This window comes from Carassius gibelio, chromosome A25, assembly GCF_023724105.1.
Source record: "Carassius gibelio isolate Cgi1373 ecotype wild population from Czech Republic chromosome A25, carGib1.2-hapl.c, whole genome shotgun sequence".
Classification (NCBI taxonomy): domain Eukaryota; kingdom Metazoa; phylum Chordata; class Actinopteri; order Cypriniformes; family Cyprinidae; genus Carassius; species Carassius gibelio.
Window position 1 is genome coordinate 15,833,474 of NC_068395.1, and position 21,927 is coordinate 15,855,400.

Consider the following 21,927-nt stretch of genomic DNA (forward strand, 5'->3'; position numbering starts at 1 on the left):
TATTTTCAGACATCAGAATAACATAATGCCTTGTATTTAAATGTTCAATAATAATATTATATTTATAAAGTATTGAAATGTACTTTATATTATGCCTCAATGTTCCAGATAATTAAAACTTTTGGTGAAGGAAGTGCATGTTAAACAAACATTCATTCCTACATGCAGTGATAGCCTATTTAACATGTCCATACTCCATAATATTGCTGCAGAAATAATCAGGCTTTTTGGGTTATTCGTCGTCTGTTGTAGTAATTTGTTAATGCTTTAACTCTTTTAAATTTATTTTTTATGTTTGATGGTTGAAGGGTAAGAAGAACCCTGATAGCAGACGTACATCATGAAAACGTCTATTTGACATCTTCATGTACATCTTCAAGACATTTTTTTAGAGTTCCTATCAGATGTCAAACAGACATTTATTAGACGTCTTTAAGATGTTTGTGAGTTAGAATGCATGTAAAACTGACATCTTACAGACATCTATCAGATGTTTGTACACAGCAGATGCTTTCATGAGGCAATCTTTAACAGACATCTTGCAGATGTACATGTGCTATCTGGGAAAAATGTCCCCTCATTGTACCCAGTTTTTGAAACTGGTTTTCATCACGTTGAATCTGCGGATTATTTCTTCCCTATACTTCCATAATTCATGCAAAGCGTCATGCAGGTGTAGAAAAAAGGTGGATAGTTGAATCTTGCCATAACATCAGTTTTATTTGGTTCACTTTATAGCCAGCATCAAAAATTACACATATACTGGAGAACTAAATGATGAATACAAATGATCCTAATTTAAAAACAGGTGTTTAGCCTAAATTCAAAAGGGAACATTTTAAAAGGGATCTTTGCCTGTTTTTGATAGAGACTCTCATTCTCTCACACTCGTCTTCACTGTTAAAACGACTCTATTCCCAGAGCAGCTCGTTATTCAAGTGTCGCAATGCTGCTTTCAGGTTTTCTGAAAAATAACTCCCACGACTTTCTCTCTAACCGCTGGCGCTTTGTCAGATTTTTACCCCCACTTTTTTATTTTTTCTTTGTGGGCGCTTTTTTTTCCTGAGAAAATCTAAAGAAAATCTGCGTTTCGACAGAGTGCGTTATTCAGTTCAGTTCATTCCCCAAACAAAATGCGTTATACATTTGATAGATTCTCTGATTTATTGAACATGGACATAGGAACTTGAATAATTAAAAAGCATACACTTAATTTTATCATTTTACTATAACTAAACTGCAGGTAATATGATAGAAACCCAACACTAATCACATAGTTACGTTCGAATAATAATAGTGTCAGAAGCAGTCGAATTCGTGCGCATGCGCAGAAAGGGGGGAGGAGTCGCTGAGAAAAAGGTGAATGGCTCTTATGGCTGACTAGCTAATCAGATGGGAAAAAAGCATATTAAAACCTTCCCGAGTGTGAATATTACAACAGTACATTTGCTGTAAAGCCTTTATAAGGATTTTATGATTGAAACCATCTCTATTTCTGTATGCATTGCTCTTGAAGCTGAGCGTGATGAGTCGTTTCCTTTGATCTCATGAGGCTTTAGCATGCTAGCATGCCCTCTGATTTTATATCTCTACTGAGCACCGATATCGACCCCAGTTCTCCCAAATCGCTGTATTCCAAAGGTAAGAACGCGTTTTTATAATAGCACATCCTTTCTTCATTCATCTAGAGTTGCACTGGTCTTTACGGAGACGTGTAGCTGAGCATAAAATATGAAGAATTGCTAACGTCACTTAGCACGACCAGACACGCGCTAGCTGTGTGTATTTATAAATGTGTGTATGTGAGTCCATATGAACGAGTGAATGTGAGTCTGTGTGTGTGTGAGTCTATATATAAATGCGCGTGTGTTTAAGTGTGAGTGTGTGTGTGTGTGTGTGAGAGAGAGGGAGAGAGAGAGGGAGTGGGTGGGTGGGTGTGTATGTGTGTTTGTTTACCTTTATACACATTTTAAGTGACTCGTGACTTTGAGACAACCAAAGTTTCTTGTCTACTCATAAAAAATAAAAACAAGAACACACTGTAGGTCCTGTTTGTGGTGTTTCGTGTTAATCGGCTTGTATGCACTATAAATGTTGGACTAGTGCCATCGTAGAGGATGCCATGTGCAGAAACCGATCCTCAGCTATTATAATTAATATTTCATCTGCCAACAGCAACACATTCAGCTTGAGAACTAACATGGCTGAATCTGGCACTGTTCTCCTCGCATGTGATGGACTGGTTTGACCATATGATGTTCCTCTGTTGATGTGATGATAATAGACTTAAAAGTTAGTGGCTTATGTACAAGTAAGCCTTTTATTTGTACTGTGAATGGTTTAAGACAGATACAGCTACAGACAGTCCCTCTGTGGCGAGCCACCGGGAAGTGGACAACATCCTTTTTTTGGGTTTACATGCAGATTAAGGATGCAGATTTGAATATGAATTGAATGTCTTATTATATTGATGCACTTCTTTTGTTTCTCATATAGCACTGTTTGCGTTACAGACATGAATAACTCTTCAAATGACGATAAAGCAGATAAATCCAGAACACATTTGCGAGGACAGAGCTCTAGGCTTAAACAGCCTTAAGGCCTGTTCACATGGAAAACGATAACTATAGCAGGAACTATATTAGAGGGCATTATTGATAATGCTTGGTCTTGTGTGTTCATCTCACTTTGACTTTGTAGTGATGGACACGTTTAATGGTTCCTTTTAGGAATTGCTTTGTCGATACTTTGCTTTGTTTTCATCATGTGGCTCCACCTGCGTTTGGTGGATTTGTACAAAGCCTGTGTTCACGAAGAAGAAGTGTGTAATTATTGGGACACTTTGGCCTCCTTTCCTGCTCCAAGAGAAGTTTTTCTGTACTTTTGAATTCATTTGAACAGATTTAATCCCTGGAATATAAAACAGCGGCTAGGCTGAGGAGAGCCGGACCATCCCATTATCTCTTTGTCGTCCAGGGATGCTTAGTGTTAAAATAGCAGGAATGCAGAACATGTGGTATGCAGACCTGCTGACCGCGGCTTCAGTTTCACTACAGGCACCAGCGCTTTTATTTACAAAGCATTTCTGTAGGGGAGTGTTGATCCAGGCTCTGATTTCCATCTCTGTTTGTCCACTTTGTGTCTCTGGGCAAGAATGCTACACTGATCCTGAAATTGTTCAGTGAATAAAGGCCGTTCACAGCAAGGACAGTAACTATAACAATACAGTATAAAGAGATAAGATGGAGAGATGGATAAATAAATCTAGTCTTTGCATCTGTTTGTTTTTTGTTTGAATTAGGTCGTCTCTGTTGGAACAGAATTGGATGGGTGTCATTATCAAAAAGAAAAAGAAAGGGTCCTAAAAAAGCAGTATTGCAGGAATATAGCATTGGCAAGGCCCACTCCACGGCTGCAATGATAATGATACAGAGGAACGTTATCGTTGCAATCACTTCATGCAAACTCATGCGATGAAGGACTGTCAAGAGCATGCCAAGCCAACAGGTGGCGATATAATCTCAACCATAAAGCCATGTTGGCCAATGAGAAGCCTGAAAAACGTCCAGTTGGTGGAGATGAGCGCGCATGCTTCGACGTCAGAAGCCAAAAACTCTGGTTTCGTTGTCTACGTGATGACACTGCAACACTGCAAATGTTCACCCTGGCAGGAGTTTTCTAAAATGTTGGGTTTCACTGACCTGCTGCGTTTGCGTGTGGACGAACGGCCAGACCGTGTAGAAAAAGCTGCGGTTTTGAAAATAACCGTAGTTATTTTTCGAAAAAAGGTCAAAATTTTGTTCTTTAACAAAAAGTTGGTAACATGCTTAACATTCTGGAAATATTGTTTGTCTACCTAGAATGCGGCGTATTTTTGGTGCCTTTATTTCTTGTTATTTTGACTTAATCACAGTTGAGACTTTGTCTCATAGCTATGGAGTTCAATACCTTTCAGGCAGAAAACTGAATTGCCTCGATAACATAGAGTATCGAAAAATGGCTTGACTTTTGCATCTAATTTTGATTCCTAAGGGGTTAATCTTGTCAACCCCAGTGAGCCAATAAGCATGCAACATTCTCGATGTGCCTAAATCAAGTGCTGGTGATTGGTCTAGTGAGGCGTCCAGGAAGAACAATAGGTGTGTTCAACTCGAAGCAGCGCTGCGCAGATCGATCGTGTTTGAGATCAACGTACGAGAGCAATTCAAGCTGTCTGCTCTCTATAGCTCTCACGGTACTTTCATGTCATACACTGATTGTTCAAATTGAACACACCTAATAATTTACATCGGCTTTGCCCAGAGATGTGGCTCGCAATCGATATTAAACATTTTGAATGATACCCAGCCCTTAAGCCCACATCTTAATGTGACCTGATTTCTAATCTTAAACTTTATTCCCAGTTACGAACTAGGCCCATTTTAAAAACAGAAAACATGCTTCTATTAACTACCCTATTTCTTTTTTTATAATTAATATATGAGCTGGTTTTATTTGTCAATTTGCATTTTCAGCCTTATATTCAGATCACAAAGTCCTTCTGAACACAACCTTGACTTGTGTAATATTTATATTTTCTAGGAACATTAATAAACGTATGAATTAAATTAACATGACAGAACAAGTAACAAGTTTGCAGATTTAACACTAGGGTAACTTGTAACTCGAAATTTTTAATATTTATTTAATTGGCTGGCTAATACAGCAGGAAATCATGTTAGTGACGCAGCTTTTGTTGTTTGTCGTTTTTCTAATTGATCTAAAATAAAAAGTGTCATATTTAAGGTAAAGGGGTCCTATGATGCTTTTTAAAAAGATAATTATTTTGTGTATTTGGTGTAATAGAATATGGTGACATGCTTTAATGTTCAAAAAACACATTATTTTTCAAATACTGTACATTATTGTAGGTCCTCTATGTCCCTCCTCTCTCTAACTCGTAGTTTTCTACCAAGTCCCTCCTTCTGACAAGCACAGTCTGCTCTGATTGGCCAACTGACCCAGTGCATTGTGATTGGCCGAACACCACGAACACTCATTGGAAATGTAATGCCCCTTTCCATAATCGCAAGCTTCAACTTTCAAAATGTAAATATAAAGACAGTTATATATAAATATAAATGTAAAGACAGTTAATAATGTCCTTAGTTTTAATCAGTTCAAGTCTGAAAGAGGAACAGAGAAGTGTGACAGACACAGTGATGAAGCTCGTATGTGTTTGCAGCGCATGAGCCACGGACGATTAAGACAGCTGACTCCACTGTGTGACCCTCTCTCTCTCTCTCTCTCTCTCACACACACACACACACACACACACACACACACATTCCACATTTGAACAGTCAATAGCAGATACTTAAAAACTAATAACAAAACACACTTACAGTAGCTGATTCAGAAGAGCCAAATTGTCATAGCAAAGTCAGAATGACCTCGTCTCATAGGTTCACAAATCCAGTCCATAAGATGCATTTCTGTTCTGTTGTAAGTAATCTTAAGTATTCCTAAATGCATCTACTTTCGGGAGAACAAATAAAGTGCTTTTGCTTTCTCCTAGAAACACACACATCTCCCTGACATGACTGTGTCAACACTAACTGTGTTACTGAAACCACGTCTTCTTTCTTTGCGTGATCATTTAGGCGGCATTATGCAAATCTTCCCACACAGTGACATAGACATGTGGGGCGTGTTTAAATGAGTCGTCTTAGTGGGGCACGGGGTTGACTCTTAACTTTGATAAAAAATATCTCTTTTAGGCATGTGGTAGCTTGATGATAACTTGTTCATTGTTAAACTTTAATAGGCACACACCAAATTTTTTTTTTCATTTGTCTTGGTCATGGATATTTAGGCTATTAAACCTGGATTTAGTGAAACATAAAAACACCCTACGTGTTCAGTGTTTCCTAAAAGATGAAGCACTGCATGCAGGAAGATGTCATCATTGCTCAAGGTTTATTGCTCTTTGTTAGCACATCTTTGTACATCTTGAGCTCACCCTGACTCTCTCTCACTCAGAGTCGGTGTATGACCTGCTCCCTAAAGAGCTGCAGTTGCCCTCGATCGTACAGCAGGACAGTCCCAGCATGAGCCAGAAGAGCGGTGGAGAGGCCGGACCTCCTCCTCCGGCGGCCCTGGCCTCAGGTAGGACACTGTACACATCGCTCCTATTCTCCATTTCTGTTCAAGCTAGAAAGACTTTCCTAATCAGTTTCGCTCAGTCTCAGTGTTCAGGTGACTTGCTGTGAAGCTTCTCTTTAGATTTTTGTGTTTTTGGAGCTTTACTAAACTTTTCTCTTGAGTGGTGTGGTGTTTTAATTTTTTTTCTTTTCTTTTTTTCTGTCTCAGCATATGTGTTTGTAGACTTTGCTTTCTAGTGCTGCTGACTAGTGCTTCCTTTTTCACTTGTCACACTTTTTTTTAAACCCATCTGCACGTCCGGACCTTTTTTTTTTCATCTCTTTTGGCTGTTAAGATCATTTCAGATTTTGCAGACTAACTCATTTCAAGTGTCTTACTTGACCTGTCCCATTAAACCTGTTAAAAAGAGCTTCCTGTTATTGCTGATTGTGGGGTAGAGTGATTTCCTGACTTTTCCCAGTCTGGAGAGCATGTTATGTTTGAATAGGGCCCTATGATTTCCGCAATGTGGAAAACACGGACAGAATCGCGGAATCCAGTCATAAAAATGGAATTTACTGTATTACGTGGAACATAATTTGTCAAAGTTTGAGTGAATTCATCAAAAGTAGGTCATTACACTTAAATCCAATCTCGATACAGACTACTACCTGTACTTATTAAGCAAGACAAATAAAATCTGAATCCTGAATGTTCTGAGTGTATCTTGTAGTGAATGGCGCATATGTGCAGTTTCCTTTACTACTGAGCGTGCGACAATCGCAAATTTCCTAAATGTAATTTTAAAAAACGTTTAAATTGTATAAGTTTCATGATTTTTAATTAATTAGAGATTATACCTTTTTTTGGATTGATAAAATGTAATTTAAACTGGAATCCAGAAAAAGTTAAATGAAAAAAACGGAATTTGGACAAAATAATTAATGAAATTTGGGAAAAAATAAAGTGGATTTCATAGGGCCCTAATCGAAGCCAGTCAAGGCAATATAAACCGCACTTACTGACTAGCAGTGGTCCATGGCACACTAGGTGACATCTGAAAAACATAAACCATAAATTCTTCTTCTTCTTTGTTATCAATTATATTGGTGTTAGACCTAATTTGAGGCTTTTCTCAATCTTTTTTATTTTTCTTTGCTTTATAGGCCTTTGCTTCTCTGAACTAAAGATAAAATTGCTTTAAATCAGATTGGGACTGGACAATATAGCAAAAAACAGTTTTTATTTTAATACTTCACATCTTGTTTATGTATGCATTTACAGTGGAACTGTACAAAACAAACAAAACCAGAAATGTTTCTGTTATTTTTCAGAAATGTCAGATACAATAAAATATAAATTATTTATGAAAAATGTAATTGAATAGTTAAATGTAATCACAAATTGTTTTCTATGTATTATAAACTGAATATAAAAGAGATTGCTTAATTATTTCTACTTAAATGCACCAATATAAGAATGCATATTGACAGCATAATGCATAATATCAATATTTAGTTGAGATTACATCATAAGTGGTCCTATGTATTTTCTTAATTCTAATAAAAAACAAAAACAAATTGATACCTGTTTCACTTGGAAATTCACTTCTGTTTTATGTATATATATGTATTCAAAAAATTGTCACATGAAAAATTCAGTGCCACATAAGGATGCCTGTGAATATTCTAGAGTGAACAGATACTTTTGATTAAATTAATTTGCAGAAATCAAACTGTTGTGATTTCTGGAACTTTAAATTAGAGACATTATTAAAATATCTTTTTTTTTATTGCTTTATGTGTTTAAGGTCATTTTGACATTTACAACTTTGCTTCGGTCAACACAATAATATCAAATATATTGCCCAGTTCTAATTGAATTCTAATTGAAAGGCAATACTGTAATTTAGTAGCCAGGTTAACGTTACACTACTTCCTGTTTTGACAGGAAGCTGAGGGATCTTTAAGTGAAGCAGCCCAGACAAATATCAGAGTTTTTGCAGCAATAAATTTGAGGTTAAACAGTCAACCAAAACCAAACCCACCACCAAAATAGGATGGTGAGAAAACCAATTATTTGAGTCTGTAAAAAAAAACAAAAAACTGGCCCATTTGTTATCTAAAAACAACAACAACAAAACATATGTTTTTATGAATATTATGATTTTGCTCAAATGATTCTGACCAAAATTTGCTGATATCTACATTGGATGACCAGCACTTATTGTTTATTCGCTGTCATTTGTCATTTTTATTCCAGGGAGTTCCCTCTGAATCAGGGAGAGTCTGCATATAAAATGGTCTGCAGTTCTCTGCTTCGTAGGTCAGAAGCTTGTTTATTCTGTCTCCATGGCTACGTTCAGTCCCTACCAAATCTTCCAATTGGCATGCATTAATCGACACCGCAGAATTGTCATTGTGCAATATTATCTGTCTATGAGAGGCTGTGTTTCATAAATCAGCTCTGGGATATTAACCAGTACCACACCAGTTTGCCCAGTTGGCATGCATTAGTTATCATTGGCCAATGTAATTTGGCTTTTTTTTTTTTTATAGATCATCACTGGGTTATGCAGAAGCAACAACAAATGCTCTGTATACCCCTTCCGCATGTTTATTTTTTGCTTTTTTATTATAGGACTAGTTATTGGGCCATTATTGAGATTCTACAAAATAGCTAAAATGTTCCAAAGATGAACTGATAAAGATAAGAAAGAAATTAGGGATTGGATAATGTGTCAGCTTAATTAAGCCTATTTTAATTAGCGATTTAATATTAACTGTGCGTTCACACCGCTGGCGTCGAGAGCGTCAAAAATCGCTCTTGCCGCTCTGCTCACGACGCTGCAGAAAGTTTCGTGAGCTCTCAGACGCTCTGACGTAGATCGATACTTATTTTGTATTTAAAGTGGCCGCAAAGCAAACAAGCTTGTTGATCTCGTGCAGACTAACCCAGGTAACGTTATAAGACAACCTCATTTAATATTCTTGTGGACGAAATATTAACATCCTTTACTTAAAATGAACAAATCTCAGACACCTTGGTCCACGTATCACTTTTAATTTATTTTTTATGTCCCTGTACGCAAACAGGGACACATTAAAGATTTTTGCAAACGCGAAACAGCAATAAACAACCTGTCCTTGATTGTGCTTGGGAACTAATGGTCAGAGCTGCGTTCTCTGGAATCCTCTCAAGCGCTGGACTTCTACGTTCTGATTGGTTGATGCCCAACCGCGTCATAGATCATTATCATAAAGTTGCCTTGATTTCAACTCTCCTCGACGCTCTCAACGGCCAAGTCGCGCCGTGCCGCGCCGCTCCTCGCCGCTGCTCGACGCCGGCTCACACTGAAAAATAATGACTTCCGGCCGCTTTGACACTCTCGACGCCGGCGGTGTGAACGCACAGTAACAAGACATTCAAAACCGATAAAAGCCAATGACCAGATATCATGTCGAGTTTCACTGCTTGATCGGGACTGCTAGCCAGATTTGCACGGACAGGTTTTATTAACGCTCTGCATTGTGCACACTACAGATGCTGCTGCCACTTGCGCCGCTGCCTCCTCCCCTGGAGGACTCAGCAGTACACTTCCTTCCTGTCCCAGCATGCTCTCTGCTACCTCAGCCCCAGAGCAGGCTTCCAGGCTCCACAGCGGTCCTGCCGCAGAGGGGATGCCAGAGAGGATGGGTGTGGAGCCTGGATCAGTGGTGTCTGTCAGTGCGGTGGATACTGTCGGAGCCACACAGAGCCAGGCGACTCCCTCGAAGCGGCGGACCGTCCTGAGCATCTCGCCCCCTCCAGAGGACCTGCTGGATGACAGTCGCATGTCCTGCCAGGATGATGTGCTTCCCAACCAGGACTCGGAGCAGAGCAGCAGTATGTGGATGGACGACTCTGTGTCCAACTTTAGCGTGGGCAGCAGCAGTTCATACAACGACAATACTGAAGTGCCCAGAAAGTCCCGGAAGAGAACTCCACGCCAGCGTCCGGGGCCAAAGCCTGCGGCCCGGGAGGAAGCTGGAATGGATGTATTTGATGCAGATAGCGCTAAAGCGCCGCACTTTGTTCTTTCACAACTGGGTTCAGACACCAAAGTCACACCCAAAGTGAGGTTGGTGAATGTAGTTTTTGACCTCAAAAAATGTCATGGAAGAGGAGTCACTGTGTTTATGTAGTTGCTATTATCTTAATTTTTGCTTTATTTTCCCTTCAGCTCCCTGGAAGGGTCAAACAATCAGAAAGGGGGTATTCTTTCCATTCAATACCCGCAGAAGAGCGAAGGGAAGGAGCTGAAGATTTTGATTCAGCCGGAGACGCAGCACAGAGCACGATACCTGACGGAGGGAAGTAGGGGATCCGTCAAAGACCGCACACAGCAAGGGTTTCCTACAATCAAAGTAAGCACTTAATGCACATCACATTATCTGGACAAATATGGGTTTATGGATAATACAGTTTATGTGGTAATGTTTCTAAATATGGTGCATCAGTTAGAGGGAGTCAGTGAACCAGTGGTGCTCCAAGTGTTTGTGGCTAATGACGCTGGACGTGTGAAGCCTCATGGGTTTTATCAAGCCTGCAGAGTGACGGGCCGCAACACAACGGCCTGTAAGGAAGTGGATATCGAAGGGACCACAGTTATTGAAGTGAACATTGAGCCGACCAACTCTATGAGTCTAGCGTAAGGATCATTCTGTCTGTGGTTTCTGGTGGCAATTACGGTCTCTTTTAGTTATTATGTATTGTTAAAGTGTAATGTAATGCGTCTTGGCAGCGTGGACTGTGTTGGCATCTTGAAGCTGAGGAATGCAGATGTTGAAGCTCGTATAGGGGTTGCTGGCTCCAAAAAGAAGAGCACTCGAGCTCGGTTGGCCTTTAGAGTCAACATCCCAAGACCTGATGGATCTGTCCTAACCCTCCAGGCCCTCTCCTCTCCTATCTTATGTAGTAAGTGCCAAAGATATAAGGGTTTAGATTTGATATTAAGGGATATTAGTTTACACATTTCTAACTGTATTCCATTTGTCACATTTTCAGCTCAACCAGCCGGAGTGCCTGAAATCCTTAAGAAGAGTCTTCACAGTTGCTCTGTCGCAGGAGGAGAGGAAGTCTTTATCATCGGCAAGAACTTTCTCAAAGGAACTAAAGTTCTTTTTCAGGAAAATTCTACAGGTATTGCATGCATTATCTAATGCCTTTTGCATCTAACTATATCATTGCATACTTGTGCTGCACTTTGATCTGTTTAAATGCAAGTGTAGAATATGTTTTGAACCCAAGTATATCCTTTTCCTGTTTTCTTTGCTTTTCAGAAGAGAGTGGCTGGCAGGCTGAAGCAGAAATTGACATGGAACTTTTTCATCAGGCAAGTGCAGGAGATGGCCGAACTGTTTTTAGCTCTGTTGTGTAATGCTTATCATTCATTAATATCTAGTTTAAAACATCATCTCAACATAATTTGATCCAGAATCATCTAGTGGTGAAGGTTCCCCCATATCATGACCAGACAGTGACCTCCCCGGTGTCCGTTGGGATTGCTGTAGTGACAAATGCAGGGAGAACACATGATCTACAGGCTTTTACCTACACTCCTCTAACAGGTTGGTGAAGAGAGGATACATTTATTAAATCAACAGATATGAGAAATATTCAGAGACATACGGTTGGTATCATATTTTTGGGTTAGGGAAGTGGCAGGGATGAACAAATCATTTGGGTCTAATTTAGTGGTATGGAAAGAGTTTGTCCTATGGTTGTTTGATAGGAATGGGTAAGGGTACTCTTAATGCATATTATTGGGTAAATCAGGTAAAGTTACTTTGGTAAAGAAGGTATTGAATGTTGAATCTTAGCATAGCAGAGGCTTATCTCATGGATGTTAATTTGGTCATGCTGACAGTGCCTTGTAACCGTTCAGAAGTGTTTATTTAACAGGGACAATACACTAAGCATTGTTACTCACAGACAACCGATGCATTGTACATAGGGCATATAGCATAAAGCTAGTTTGCAGCCCTCGTCCCTGGTTAGGCTTTTACATACAATCAAAACAAACACTTAAAACAAGCAAGCACAATCATCACAAGAAACAAAATGACTACAAATAAATATATATGTAACTTTAAATCAACAGGCATGGTATTCCATGTATGTGAACCTTTCACAGAAAAGGATGATTGACCCACGGTAGTTCTGCATCTCCGAACTGCAATTCTCACTAGCCCCTCTGGTCTTTGATCCAACACTACTTTTTTTACTAGTTTTTAACTAGTTTTTGTATTAACTGACAGACTACTTTGGGGTCAAGGCCATGCATAAACTTAAATACTGTTCTTATAAATGAAAACTTTAAAATATTATCAAAACTTAACAAATTATGCTTTTGAAGAATTTGACAATGATGCCATTTCATTGGTTTCTGATCCATTGCTTTAAGTTTGTTTGTATAGCGACATTAGTAAAGTGACATACAGCCAAGTATGGTGACCCATACTTATAATTTGTGCTCTGCGTTTAACCCATCCAAAGTGCACACACACAGCAGTGAACACGCACACACTGTGAACACACACCCAGAGCAGAGGGCAGCCATTTATGCTGCGGCGCCAAGGGAGCAGTTGGGGGTTCGGTGCCTTGCTCATGGACAACTAAGTCATGGTAATGCCGGCCCGAGACACGAACCCACAACCTTAGGGTTAGGAGTTATACTCTCTAAACACTTGGCCACGACTTCCCCAATGGAAGGCTTACCAACTGATTGAGAAGCTTTAACCCAAATTATCTCACAATAGGTCATATGTGGTAATATCATATCATGCATAAACACTTAAGCTACTTTAAGAGATATACATGGTCTTAATATACGCAAACAGTTCAAATTTGTCTTAATAGTCTTCGACATTTTCTTAATATGGGCATCAAACTTAGAGTCTACTATAACCCCTTAATATTTAAATTCACTCACTTCCTTGATTTCCTTTTGGTCAATTTTGGTTTTATTACATACAGTGCTTTGTTCTTTAATGAAAAACACATTGAAACTGTTTTGTTGTAAATATAAAGTTAAACAGTTATCCTGCAGCCACTGGGAAACACAAAGCAGTTGCCTGGTTAACATTTCTGCAGCCATGTGAGAAGTTTCTGCTTTTACATAAATAATTTTGTCTTCTGCATACATTTGACAACCAACCTTCTCGCAACTTTCAGGTAAATCATTTATATACAAACAGAAGAGCACACCATTAATTTTAACACATTGCTGTCTACAATTATTATTAATTTCTAGTGCAAACATAGGATTGGAACATTTGCTCCTAGATGCTTTTTGGAAGAACAAGTAACATAAATGCAGGATGAGTGCTGCAGCTGCAATTTGAAAAGATAAACATCTACAGAGATGCATTGAAGTACCTTGGGTTAAAGATTAAATGCTATTGTTTTTGCGAATATTGCTATCAAGAGTCGTCAATTGTTCCTTGTTTTGGTGACACCCCTTGATGGGACAAAGTATTAAATTGCATTTCCACACCAGTTAATGATGCTATCATTCATTATTTTAACTCTTTTCATACAGAGAAAGTTGAACTATCAGTAAAATCTGAACTGCCAGCCACAGTCAAGGCTTGCACCTTTGAAGAGCAGATAAAAGGTGTGTGGCATTATCAAAATATTTTCATGTTTTGCATCCATTACACTTTAAATTTTTTTTGATAGACTCTTTAGAACTTTAAAGTTTGAACTGATTTGTTTATGACTTTATTTACAGCAATGCAAAATGAGACAAATTGTCTAAACAATGTCTTAATGTTACCTATGGTCAAACGAGAAGAACCTATGGAAGTTTCCTGCAATGCAGCACCTTCAGACATTTTTAAGGTACTGTCATTTTTAAGGTGCTGTCATCCTTTTTTTAATTCAAGTTACAGTTTTAATCCTAGAATCTTTTAGTTTAGGAAGTAAAGCAAAGTATTGATTTCATGAATGGAGCATGAGATTTAACATATTTTCTCATTTTTGCAATGCAGCCTGTAGAAGCCCTTAGTTCAACCCAGCAAATCTTGGAGATAAGTACTGTCCTTCCCTCTGCCACCAAGTCTTTTCCAAGCCCTGTGGCTCTTCAATCCGTCGACTCACAACCGCCATCAACTCAAATATTTACGACTCAAGAAACCTTATCCTCCATTCAGAAGCAGGACATTCCTTCACCTACATCGTTCCAAGTGTCCTTGTCAGAAGACACAACAGTTCTCCAGCCTGTTCCCCCTCAGGTCCCTCAGCAGTTCTTGCGTGAAACCCCAGAAACTTTGTCTCCAGAGGACAACAGTACAGATGGAAGTGGAATGTTATTGGTGGGAATAGACTCTCGGAATCCTCCATCCCAGCGGCCACAGGTTCAGGCACTTTTGCCCCAGGATGGAGTTGCACAGCTAGAGAGAGCAGTAAGAGAGCTGCAAGCACAACAGCAGCTAAATTCTGTACTTTATAGCCCAACGCCGTCTGCAGAGAGCCTTCAGCAACATGTCCAGGAAAACATGAACAGTTTAAGGTTGGGTGGAAATGAGACAACTCTAATGAACCAGCAACAGCAGCAGCAAGAGCAGAATATATTGGAAAATCTTCAGCAACAGCAACATAAAGCACTTGTGGATCTACAACATCAACAGACAGTCCTTGAAAATTTGCAGCAGCATCAGAAGGTCTTGGAAAACCTCCAGCAACAGGCTCTTGGCAACATTCAGCAGCAGCAGACACACAAAGTTTTGGAGACTCTACAGCATCAACAGCAGCATCAGAATGTCCTGGAAAACATTCAGCAACAAAGTTCCATAGTGACTCTGCAGCATCAAAAAGTCCTCGATAACCTTCAGCAGCAGCAACAGCATCAGAAAAACTTAGAAACTCTTCAGCATCAGGAAGTATTAGAGAGCCTTAAGCAACAATTGCAGTCAGAGCTCTTGCAGACACAGATTCCAATGCAGTGCACGCCTAGCTTCGCTAGCGAACAGCAAAGCTCCACACAGACTAGTACTCTATCGCAGCCCTCTGAAAGCTTCCTCCAGAACCCAACCCAGCAGCAGTTGCAGCAGCAAACTCTTTTCCAACAGACAGGTGGTCTTATGACCATTCAGACATCAAGCTTTCTGCAGCAGCCATCCTCTCAACCCTCACCTCCACAACCACTTTTTCAGAGTCATAACCCCTTGACTGAAACACAAGACTCGCAGACAGTACTCTTTGGAACCACAAAGTCACCACAAGTCCAAGCAACGTTATTTCCTGGTACCATGACAATGCTAACAAGCACCAATCTACCTACAGATCAGCACGCTCCTCCAACTAGCCTGTTTATTGCGCAGAGTGTGTTGCCCAGTCAGCTACCATCGGATAATAACCAGAACCAACAGCAGCAACAGATAACCTTCCTCACACCCATGCAGACATCTGGAACAGAAGCTCAGGCTGTCTCACTTTTTCAGGGACAAGCACAGTTGTCCACCCCAATGGAACAACAACAGTCTCCCCAACAACAACAGATGCCCACACCCCAACAGGCCCCTCTTTTTCCAAACATTGCCACAATATCCCCAAATCAAGCAAGGCAACAAACACAGACTGGCATATTGTTCTGTACCACAACCATTAATCCCCATGATCTGCCCCAGGCTTTGCTGTTCAGTGGCCAGAACCAAGCTTCTTTAGGAAGCGACCGTCTCCCAGAGAATATATTTCAGGAGCAACAACCCATGCAAGTTGTTCCCAGCTCTGAAAATGTTGCCGTGGGCAACCCTTCAAATCAACCCACTGCCTCAGCAGCCCAGCCAACTCCAAATCCATCAATTATTTTTCCACAACAAAGTGTTGTGAGTGTTTCCCAGCAAGACTCGGCAGAGCCCATGTCTTTTCAAGACCAGAGCACCGTTGTGAGTGACTCGTCTACCAGTATGTCTTCAACACGGACAGAACTTTTTCAGGACCAGCAACCTATGCAGGTTGTCCCAAGTGCCACCACCGTAAACCCTGTCTCTCCTACAGACCAACCTTCTGTCAACATCTTTTTGCCTCAGTCAGCAATTTCAGCCCTGCAAGGTGGTGTAAGTGCTCAGGAGTTACCTCCAACTGTCTCCGCAGCTACCATCTTTAGTGGACCAAGTGGTGTGGCAGTGGGTGGTCTCCAGAACACCACATCTACCGCCCCTCAGCAACCGCCCAGCCAACTCTTTCAGACATCTATTGGGGGAACTCTTAGCCAACCTGGGCAGCCAGGACAAGCAGGTCTTTATCTCTTTGATATTCCAAGTGGTAAGTGCTATTAAGTCAAAACATGAAAACAGTATTGCAATCATTCTCAAGAGATTCTTTGGAGCAGTGCTTTGCAAACCCCTCTCCCTAACCAGACAAACCTGATTTAAGTTTTGAAATCTCTGTTAAATGAGCTGGTCAGTTGTATTCAGGTGTTAGATGAGGAAGACAAAATGTGAATTTGTGGGGAGACCCCAGGACAGGTTTGAGAAGCACTGCTCTGGAGTGTGATCCAGGTCAAAACTGCTTTTCAGAAGTGGGTTCTTTTTCTTTATGAGATTCCCAGTTGCAAGTGTTATCCTATCAATTTTATATCAGAATTGCAATCGTAGCAAATAATGGTAAATTTGGAGAATAATAAAAAAAAGAGTAACATTGAGAATTGTTGAGATGCTCTGGAAAGTGATTTTGTCCTTGACCTAGTCCAAGCATGCCCAGACTTGGTCCTGGAGGGTCACTCTCCTGCAAAGTTTAGCTTTAGCTTGCCTCAACACACCTGCCTGTAAGTTTCTAGTATGCCTAGTAAGACCTTGATTAGCTTGTTCAGTTTTGTTAAATTGGATTGGAGCTAAATTCTACTGGACAGTGCTCCTCTAGGAGCAGGATTGGTCATCTTTGATCTAGTCCCAGTCAAATAATCTCTTAAATTTGTTGTGGCATTGGCGTAGTCCTCCACTGTGGAATGCCCACATTTTATGATCCAGCAAATTCCTGAGGGTTAAAATCAAGTCTGTCCTACATTTATGACTCATGAAACAGTGTGCACACCTTCAGATGTTGCATTAAAATTATAAATTAGGTTGATTGCAGAAGGTGACTTTCTGAGACTCAAAAAGCCTATTCTCTCTTTTATTAGAATGTGGACCGCTAATGAATTCTCCTGGTTCATCGTTGTCAGATCAGCTCGTCACCATGGGCCATCCTGGTTCAGATCAGACCCAGTTTCAGACTAGTGCGCAGATTCATCCCTTACTGGACCAGTCCAACAACCTCGATGATAAGATAGACGAACTTCTGGAACGTTTTCAGGAGCAGGGAAAGACTCTTCCTAGGGATTTTTTGGACCATTAAAGATAAGTAGTCTGAAACCTCAATCCAGTAGACCACCGTCCACACTGCTTGTTGATGTTTCTTTACATCTTCCATCTTGTGTAGGGATTATCTAAACTTGGGGGTTGTCTCAATTTGGAAGTCTTCACTTGTATCTATGTTTCTGAAAGCTTTGTAATGTGGTGTTTTGGTGGGATATGTTACATATGGATCTCATCACAGCTCATTTTCTTGGACATAAAAGGGTCCATTCATTGAGGCCACTGTTTGGCATGTCAACATATCAATGTGACTCATTAAGCCATTAAGTATATTGGCACTTTGCTACTTTGTATTGTGTTCTTGACTTCCACTGGAATCTTGTCCATTTATTGCCATCATTAATCTGTTTTTTTTTCTTCAGTAGAAACCAGCCTAGTACAACATAAATTCAAAACTTTTTTGTTGCGGTTGAGATACTAATACATTGTGAATGAATTTGAAATATATTTAGCACTTTAGGGAGTTTCTGCCAGAGATTCTCCCTTTTAGCTTTGTAACCCATATGTGTCTACCTGGCTGTCAGAGCGTTTCTTGTTTTAATAGTCATAACTTTTCTAAAAATGTGTTTGTGTTTCATTACTCTTTAGTGTCTCCTTTCAGAATATATAGCCTATTTTATGAGCCATGTTTAATGTTTTTTTTAATGTGTTTGAATGTTTGACATGTCCATCTAATCTCTCCATTTCCACATAACATTTAAAATCAAGATGCTCTATGGAAATCACTCCTCCATTTCTCCTGTTTTAGTTTTGTTTTATTTAATTTTATTTAAATGATAAAGAGGTCCAACTTGTAGACATGAATTCCTATCAGGGATGTGAAAATGTGCAACATTGCCATTGAGATATGTGAACAGATTATATTATCATCCACCAGAGCGTCTACAATGTGTGTTTGTGATCAGCAGAAGGTCATGGAGCACATTTGTAATGTACTATAAAAGATGCAGCTATGTTCTTGCTTTTGAATTATATGTGGTTCATGGAGATTGTTCAAATAAGCACAAGTTTGGGAAGAGGATTTGTTGTGATGGTGCACGCAAGGGATAGTTCACCTAAATATGAAAATCTATATTTATTCATCTTTATGCCGTTCCAAGCTGGTATAACCTTCTTTCATCAGTGGTGCTCAAAAAATACACAATAGAAGATATTTTGCTTTATGAGGAATGCACGAAAGAGATTTTAGTTACCATGAAAATTTTTGGTCTGTTCCACACACACAGCATCTGAAAACTTGGAATACCGTGAATTATTATTATTATTTTGAGTTTGACAGCTTTAGGTCATTGAATGGTTGTAAAGAAAAGAGCAGCGAGAACATTCTTCAGAATGGCTCCTTTTGTGTTTCACAGAAGAAAGACAATTCTACAGATTCTGAATTTAATGACATGAGTGTTAGAAAAATAATACTAGGGTATTTATTGTTGATGTGAACTATGAAAACTATGAGGGTGGTTTTTGGGCAGCTTAAAATGGAAGTTAGGTCCATATTTCCTTGAGGGTTTAAGAAGGGATTGGTTAGTTTTCACCCCCAGAATTACAATAAACCTCATCTACGATCAGATAGTCGATGTTGGGTTGTTAGAGGAGAAAATCTGATAAAATCCCAAGTTTTAAAACAAGCTATGATGAAGAGACTGCTTCAAACCACCACTGCATGACAATCTCATCATACAAGTTTTAAAAATGATCTTTTGGAAACTATGAAAGCTCTTACCGGTCAGAAATCATTAGTCATGTGTCCTAACTGGAAGATTTCTCTACAAGTAATCATCAGAGTGAAGAGGGGTGTGTGTACGCTGGTAAATTAACATGTACAGGGTGATATTGACAGAATGCCGCCACATTTTGTCATAACTGATACTAATTGGTTGTTTACATCAGTCTTGATTTTTTAAAATATTTGTTATTACATTTTGAAGCATTTTTCTCATTTCTTTTTCGAAACTCACTGAGGCGTTCTTTTCATTGTAGGACATTGCTCTGATATTTTATTAAACATTTATTTGACATTTTACTTGTTCAGAGACGCATGCCGTCTTTTACAAATCTTTTTTAAGACTTAACATCAATGTACAGTACTCTACTCTGAGAAGCAGCTTTTACATTGACAATATTCTCATGCAAACATAATGTGAGGTAGTTCGATTTCAAATCTTCATAAACGTCTTTGCTTTGAGAAGTCAGTTCTTTTTACATCACACTTACCTTTGTCTTGCCTTTATATTCTTTTAAAAAATATGCTTTATGTAAAATTTGCATAACTACTGTTTGTAAATAGTAGATGGGCTGTTTTAAGTGTGCTGTTCCTTTGTGAGGTAGCAGTTTGTTAAAAGCGTGCTCTCTTTGTAGTAAAAGATAATATCTCACCTGCAAGTGAGGCATACATACAGTATTTTTGTAAGACTGAATTTCGAAATGTACTATGTACATTTTCAACATTTTAAAAGTGAATTGTCCCTTCTGCAGTACTGTACTTCATATGTCAATATTCGGAGCGGTGGAATGGTGGTTTTGTCCCCATCACTGTGTTACAAAATGGAGATTGTTATTTGTTTGGTAAGTGAAATTCAAATACTGTCAATTTCTAAACGATTAAAAAAAGACTGGTTTTGGGTATGGGTGAATCTCACACAGACTAATCGTTTGCCGTATTCCACCCCAAAATAAATTCTCTGTAGCCCGTTGAAATAACTCTTGCTCTTGTAAGATGAAAAAATATTAATTTAAATAATAAAGTACAATTGTACACATTGGTACCGCTTTTTTTTTTTTTTTTTTTTTTTTTTTAATTACAAATTTACATTTTTAGGATGAGAAATCGTTTTCTTTTGATTTTGGGGTGAAATATGACCTGGATCTGTCTTTGTGAGATACACAGGCTACTGTTCTGGAGCTTGGGTTCCATGCGAAGCCATAAAAAAATCAAACTCTGGAATCAGAGTAGAAAAATGTGTGTGAGTTTTACCTCATGTTGCAGGACATACAGATTCACACTACATCTAACCTAAGGACCAATTAAGAAGAAAAAAAAAGCATAATTTCTCAAAACGGGGCAGCAAAATCTATGACTTTTGATTAAAAAAAAAAACCCATTTGTCCATTCTTGTGTTTTTTGGTACTGATGCTCCAACTTACGTCAAAATCATACTGTATGTATTATGAACAAAAATATATTTCTGCACAAATCCATCAACATTTTTTTTTTTCCTATTGTGCTTTTTGATTGAAAGTACTTTGTGCCTTTGCAAGCCTTTCCTCTTACTTCTAAAGGACCTTTGTATATAATTAAACACTTAGATGTTGGGATTACTAGTACTTAATCCAGAAGTAAAAGACTACATTTCTTTTTTTTAATCATTGTTTTGTCTGGTCAAATTGTCATTTGTCTGTTGGTGTAGTCTCAAATACATCTGAACATTTATATCATGAAACTGCTATGCAGCCTCAACTCTCACTTTTGTTTTAAAATGTTGTCATTCTCATCCACTGGTGGTTCTAGCCTCCGGAAATGTGTAAGATCAAAGTGTAAGGTCAAAGAAGGTTATTGAGCTCGGTGATAACTGATTTATGATCACTTTTTTCTGTTTGTTTGGCCAGCAGGTGTTTGAAGATTTTTTTTGTCAGTAAATGTTAAATTAAAAGAGCGCTTAACCCAATCACCAGCAGTTATTTGTGCTTTTATTTGATGTGAAAGGAGTATTTTAACTGCACTGTTTTTACACATTTTTGAAGTTTGTTTGCTTTCGTTTGATGTGATTAACGTCCAATGCTTTTAAAGTTGTCGCAGGACAGTGGTTCTCAACCCCCCTTTAAACTAGGAGTCAATAGATATATAAATAATTGTTTCATTTGAGTGATTTCAGAATTTAACAACTGTATTTACAACAGGTTACAAATGGGAAACATGTAAAATTGGTCTTTTTTTGATTGGCAAGGTCGCACCAGCACATTCACATTAATTCATTTAGCAGACGCTTTTATCCAAAGCCACTTACATTTGAGGATTACAACAAACAGTGTATCATAATAAAATGATAAGAGAACAGTAGAGGTGCTGTGAGATCGGTTCACGCAAGACCAAATTTCTAGATTGTGGTTGGAAGTTCAAGTGGTGCATTTTTACCAGAGGATGTGAATTAGCACATTGCACACGTCTATTTGAAGTATTTACATCGATTATTATAACTTGTTTTAAATAAGTTTGGTGTTGCCCCCTGGTTGAGAACCATTGCTTCACTCATGAGTGTGTGAGAATGACATTCAGTCTGGTGAAGAAACATCAACTAATGACATTTGACGTCAATAAACGTGTTTTGCTTTAATCAGTACATTTGTATTCTCCTGCAGTTGTATTTCTGTAAGATGTGCTGCTATATAAATAAAGATAGATATGAAGCTC

General features: G+C 38.9%; 1 protein-coding gene across 4 annotated transcripts; it reads left to right on the top strand.

Annotated features, from left to right (window-relative positions):
• Nucleotides 1-1,319: 1,319 nt before the first annotated feature.
• Nucleotides 1,320-21,927, top strand: nfat5a (nuclear factor of activated T cells 5a). 4 transcript variants are annotated; one of them, XM_052544083.1, is made up of 14 exons: nucleotides 6,027-6,147; nucleotides 8,074-8,141; nucleotides 8,386-8,448; nucleotides 9,667-10,243; nucleotides 10,346-10,529; nucleotides 10,623-10,813; nucleotides 10,907-11,079; nucleotides 11,170-11,304; nucleotides 11,445-11,497; nucleotides 11,600-11,732; nucleotides 13,706-13,780; nucleotides 13,898-14,007; nucleotides 14,157-16,431; nucleotides 17,288-21,927. In XM_052544083.1, the coding sequence occupies exons 4-14, from the start codon at nucleotides 9,738-9,740 to the stop codon at nucleotides 17,500-17,502; spliced, it is 4,050 nt and encodes a 1,349-aa protein (XP_052400043.1). In that variant the 5' UTR covers nucleotides 6,027-6,147; nucleotides 8,074-8,141; nucleotides 8,386-8,448; nucleotides 9,667-9,737; the 3' UTR covers nucleotides 17,503-21,927. The 4 variants fall into 4 exon arrangements, with proteins under 4 accessions (XP_052400040.1, XP_052400041.1, XP_052400043.1 ...); XM_052544080.1 differs by lacking the exons at nucleotides 8,074-8,141; nucleotides 8,386-8,448 and adding an exon at nucleotides 1,320-1,641 and having other exon boundaries at nucleotides 6,022-6,147; XM_052544081.1 differs by lacking the exons at nucleotides 8,074-8,141; nucleotides 8,386-8,448 and adding an exon at nucleotides 1,335-1,359 and having other exon boundaries at nucleotides 6,022-6,147.

Coding starts and splice junctions, on each gene's coding strand:
- nfat5a (XM_052544080.1), top strand. CDS start 1,569: ATGCCCTCTGATTTTATATCTCTACTGAGCACCGATATCGACCCCAGT. Junction 10,530..10,622: donor AAGGGTTTCCTACAATCAAA/GTAAGCACTTAA, acceptor ATGGTGCATCAG/TTAGAGGGAGTCAGTGAACC. Junction 10,814..10,906: donor ACCAACTCTATGAGTCTAGC/GTAAGGATCATT, acceptor GCGTCTTGGCAG/CGTGGACTGTGTTGGCATCT.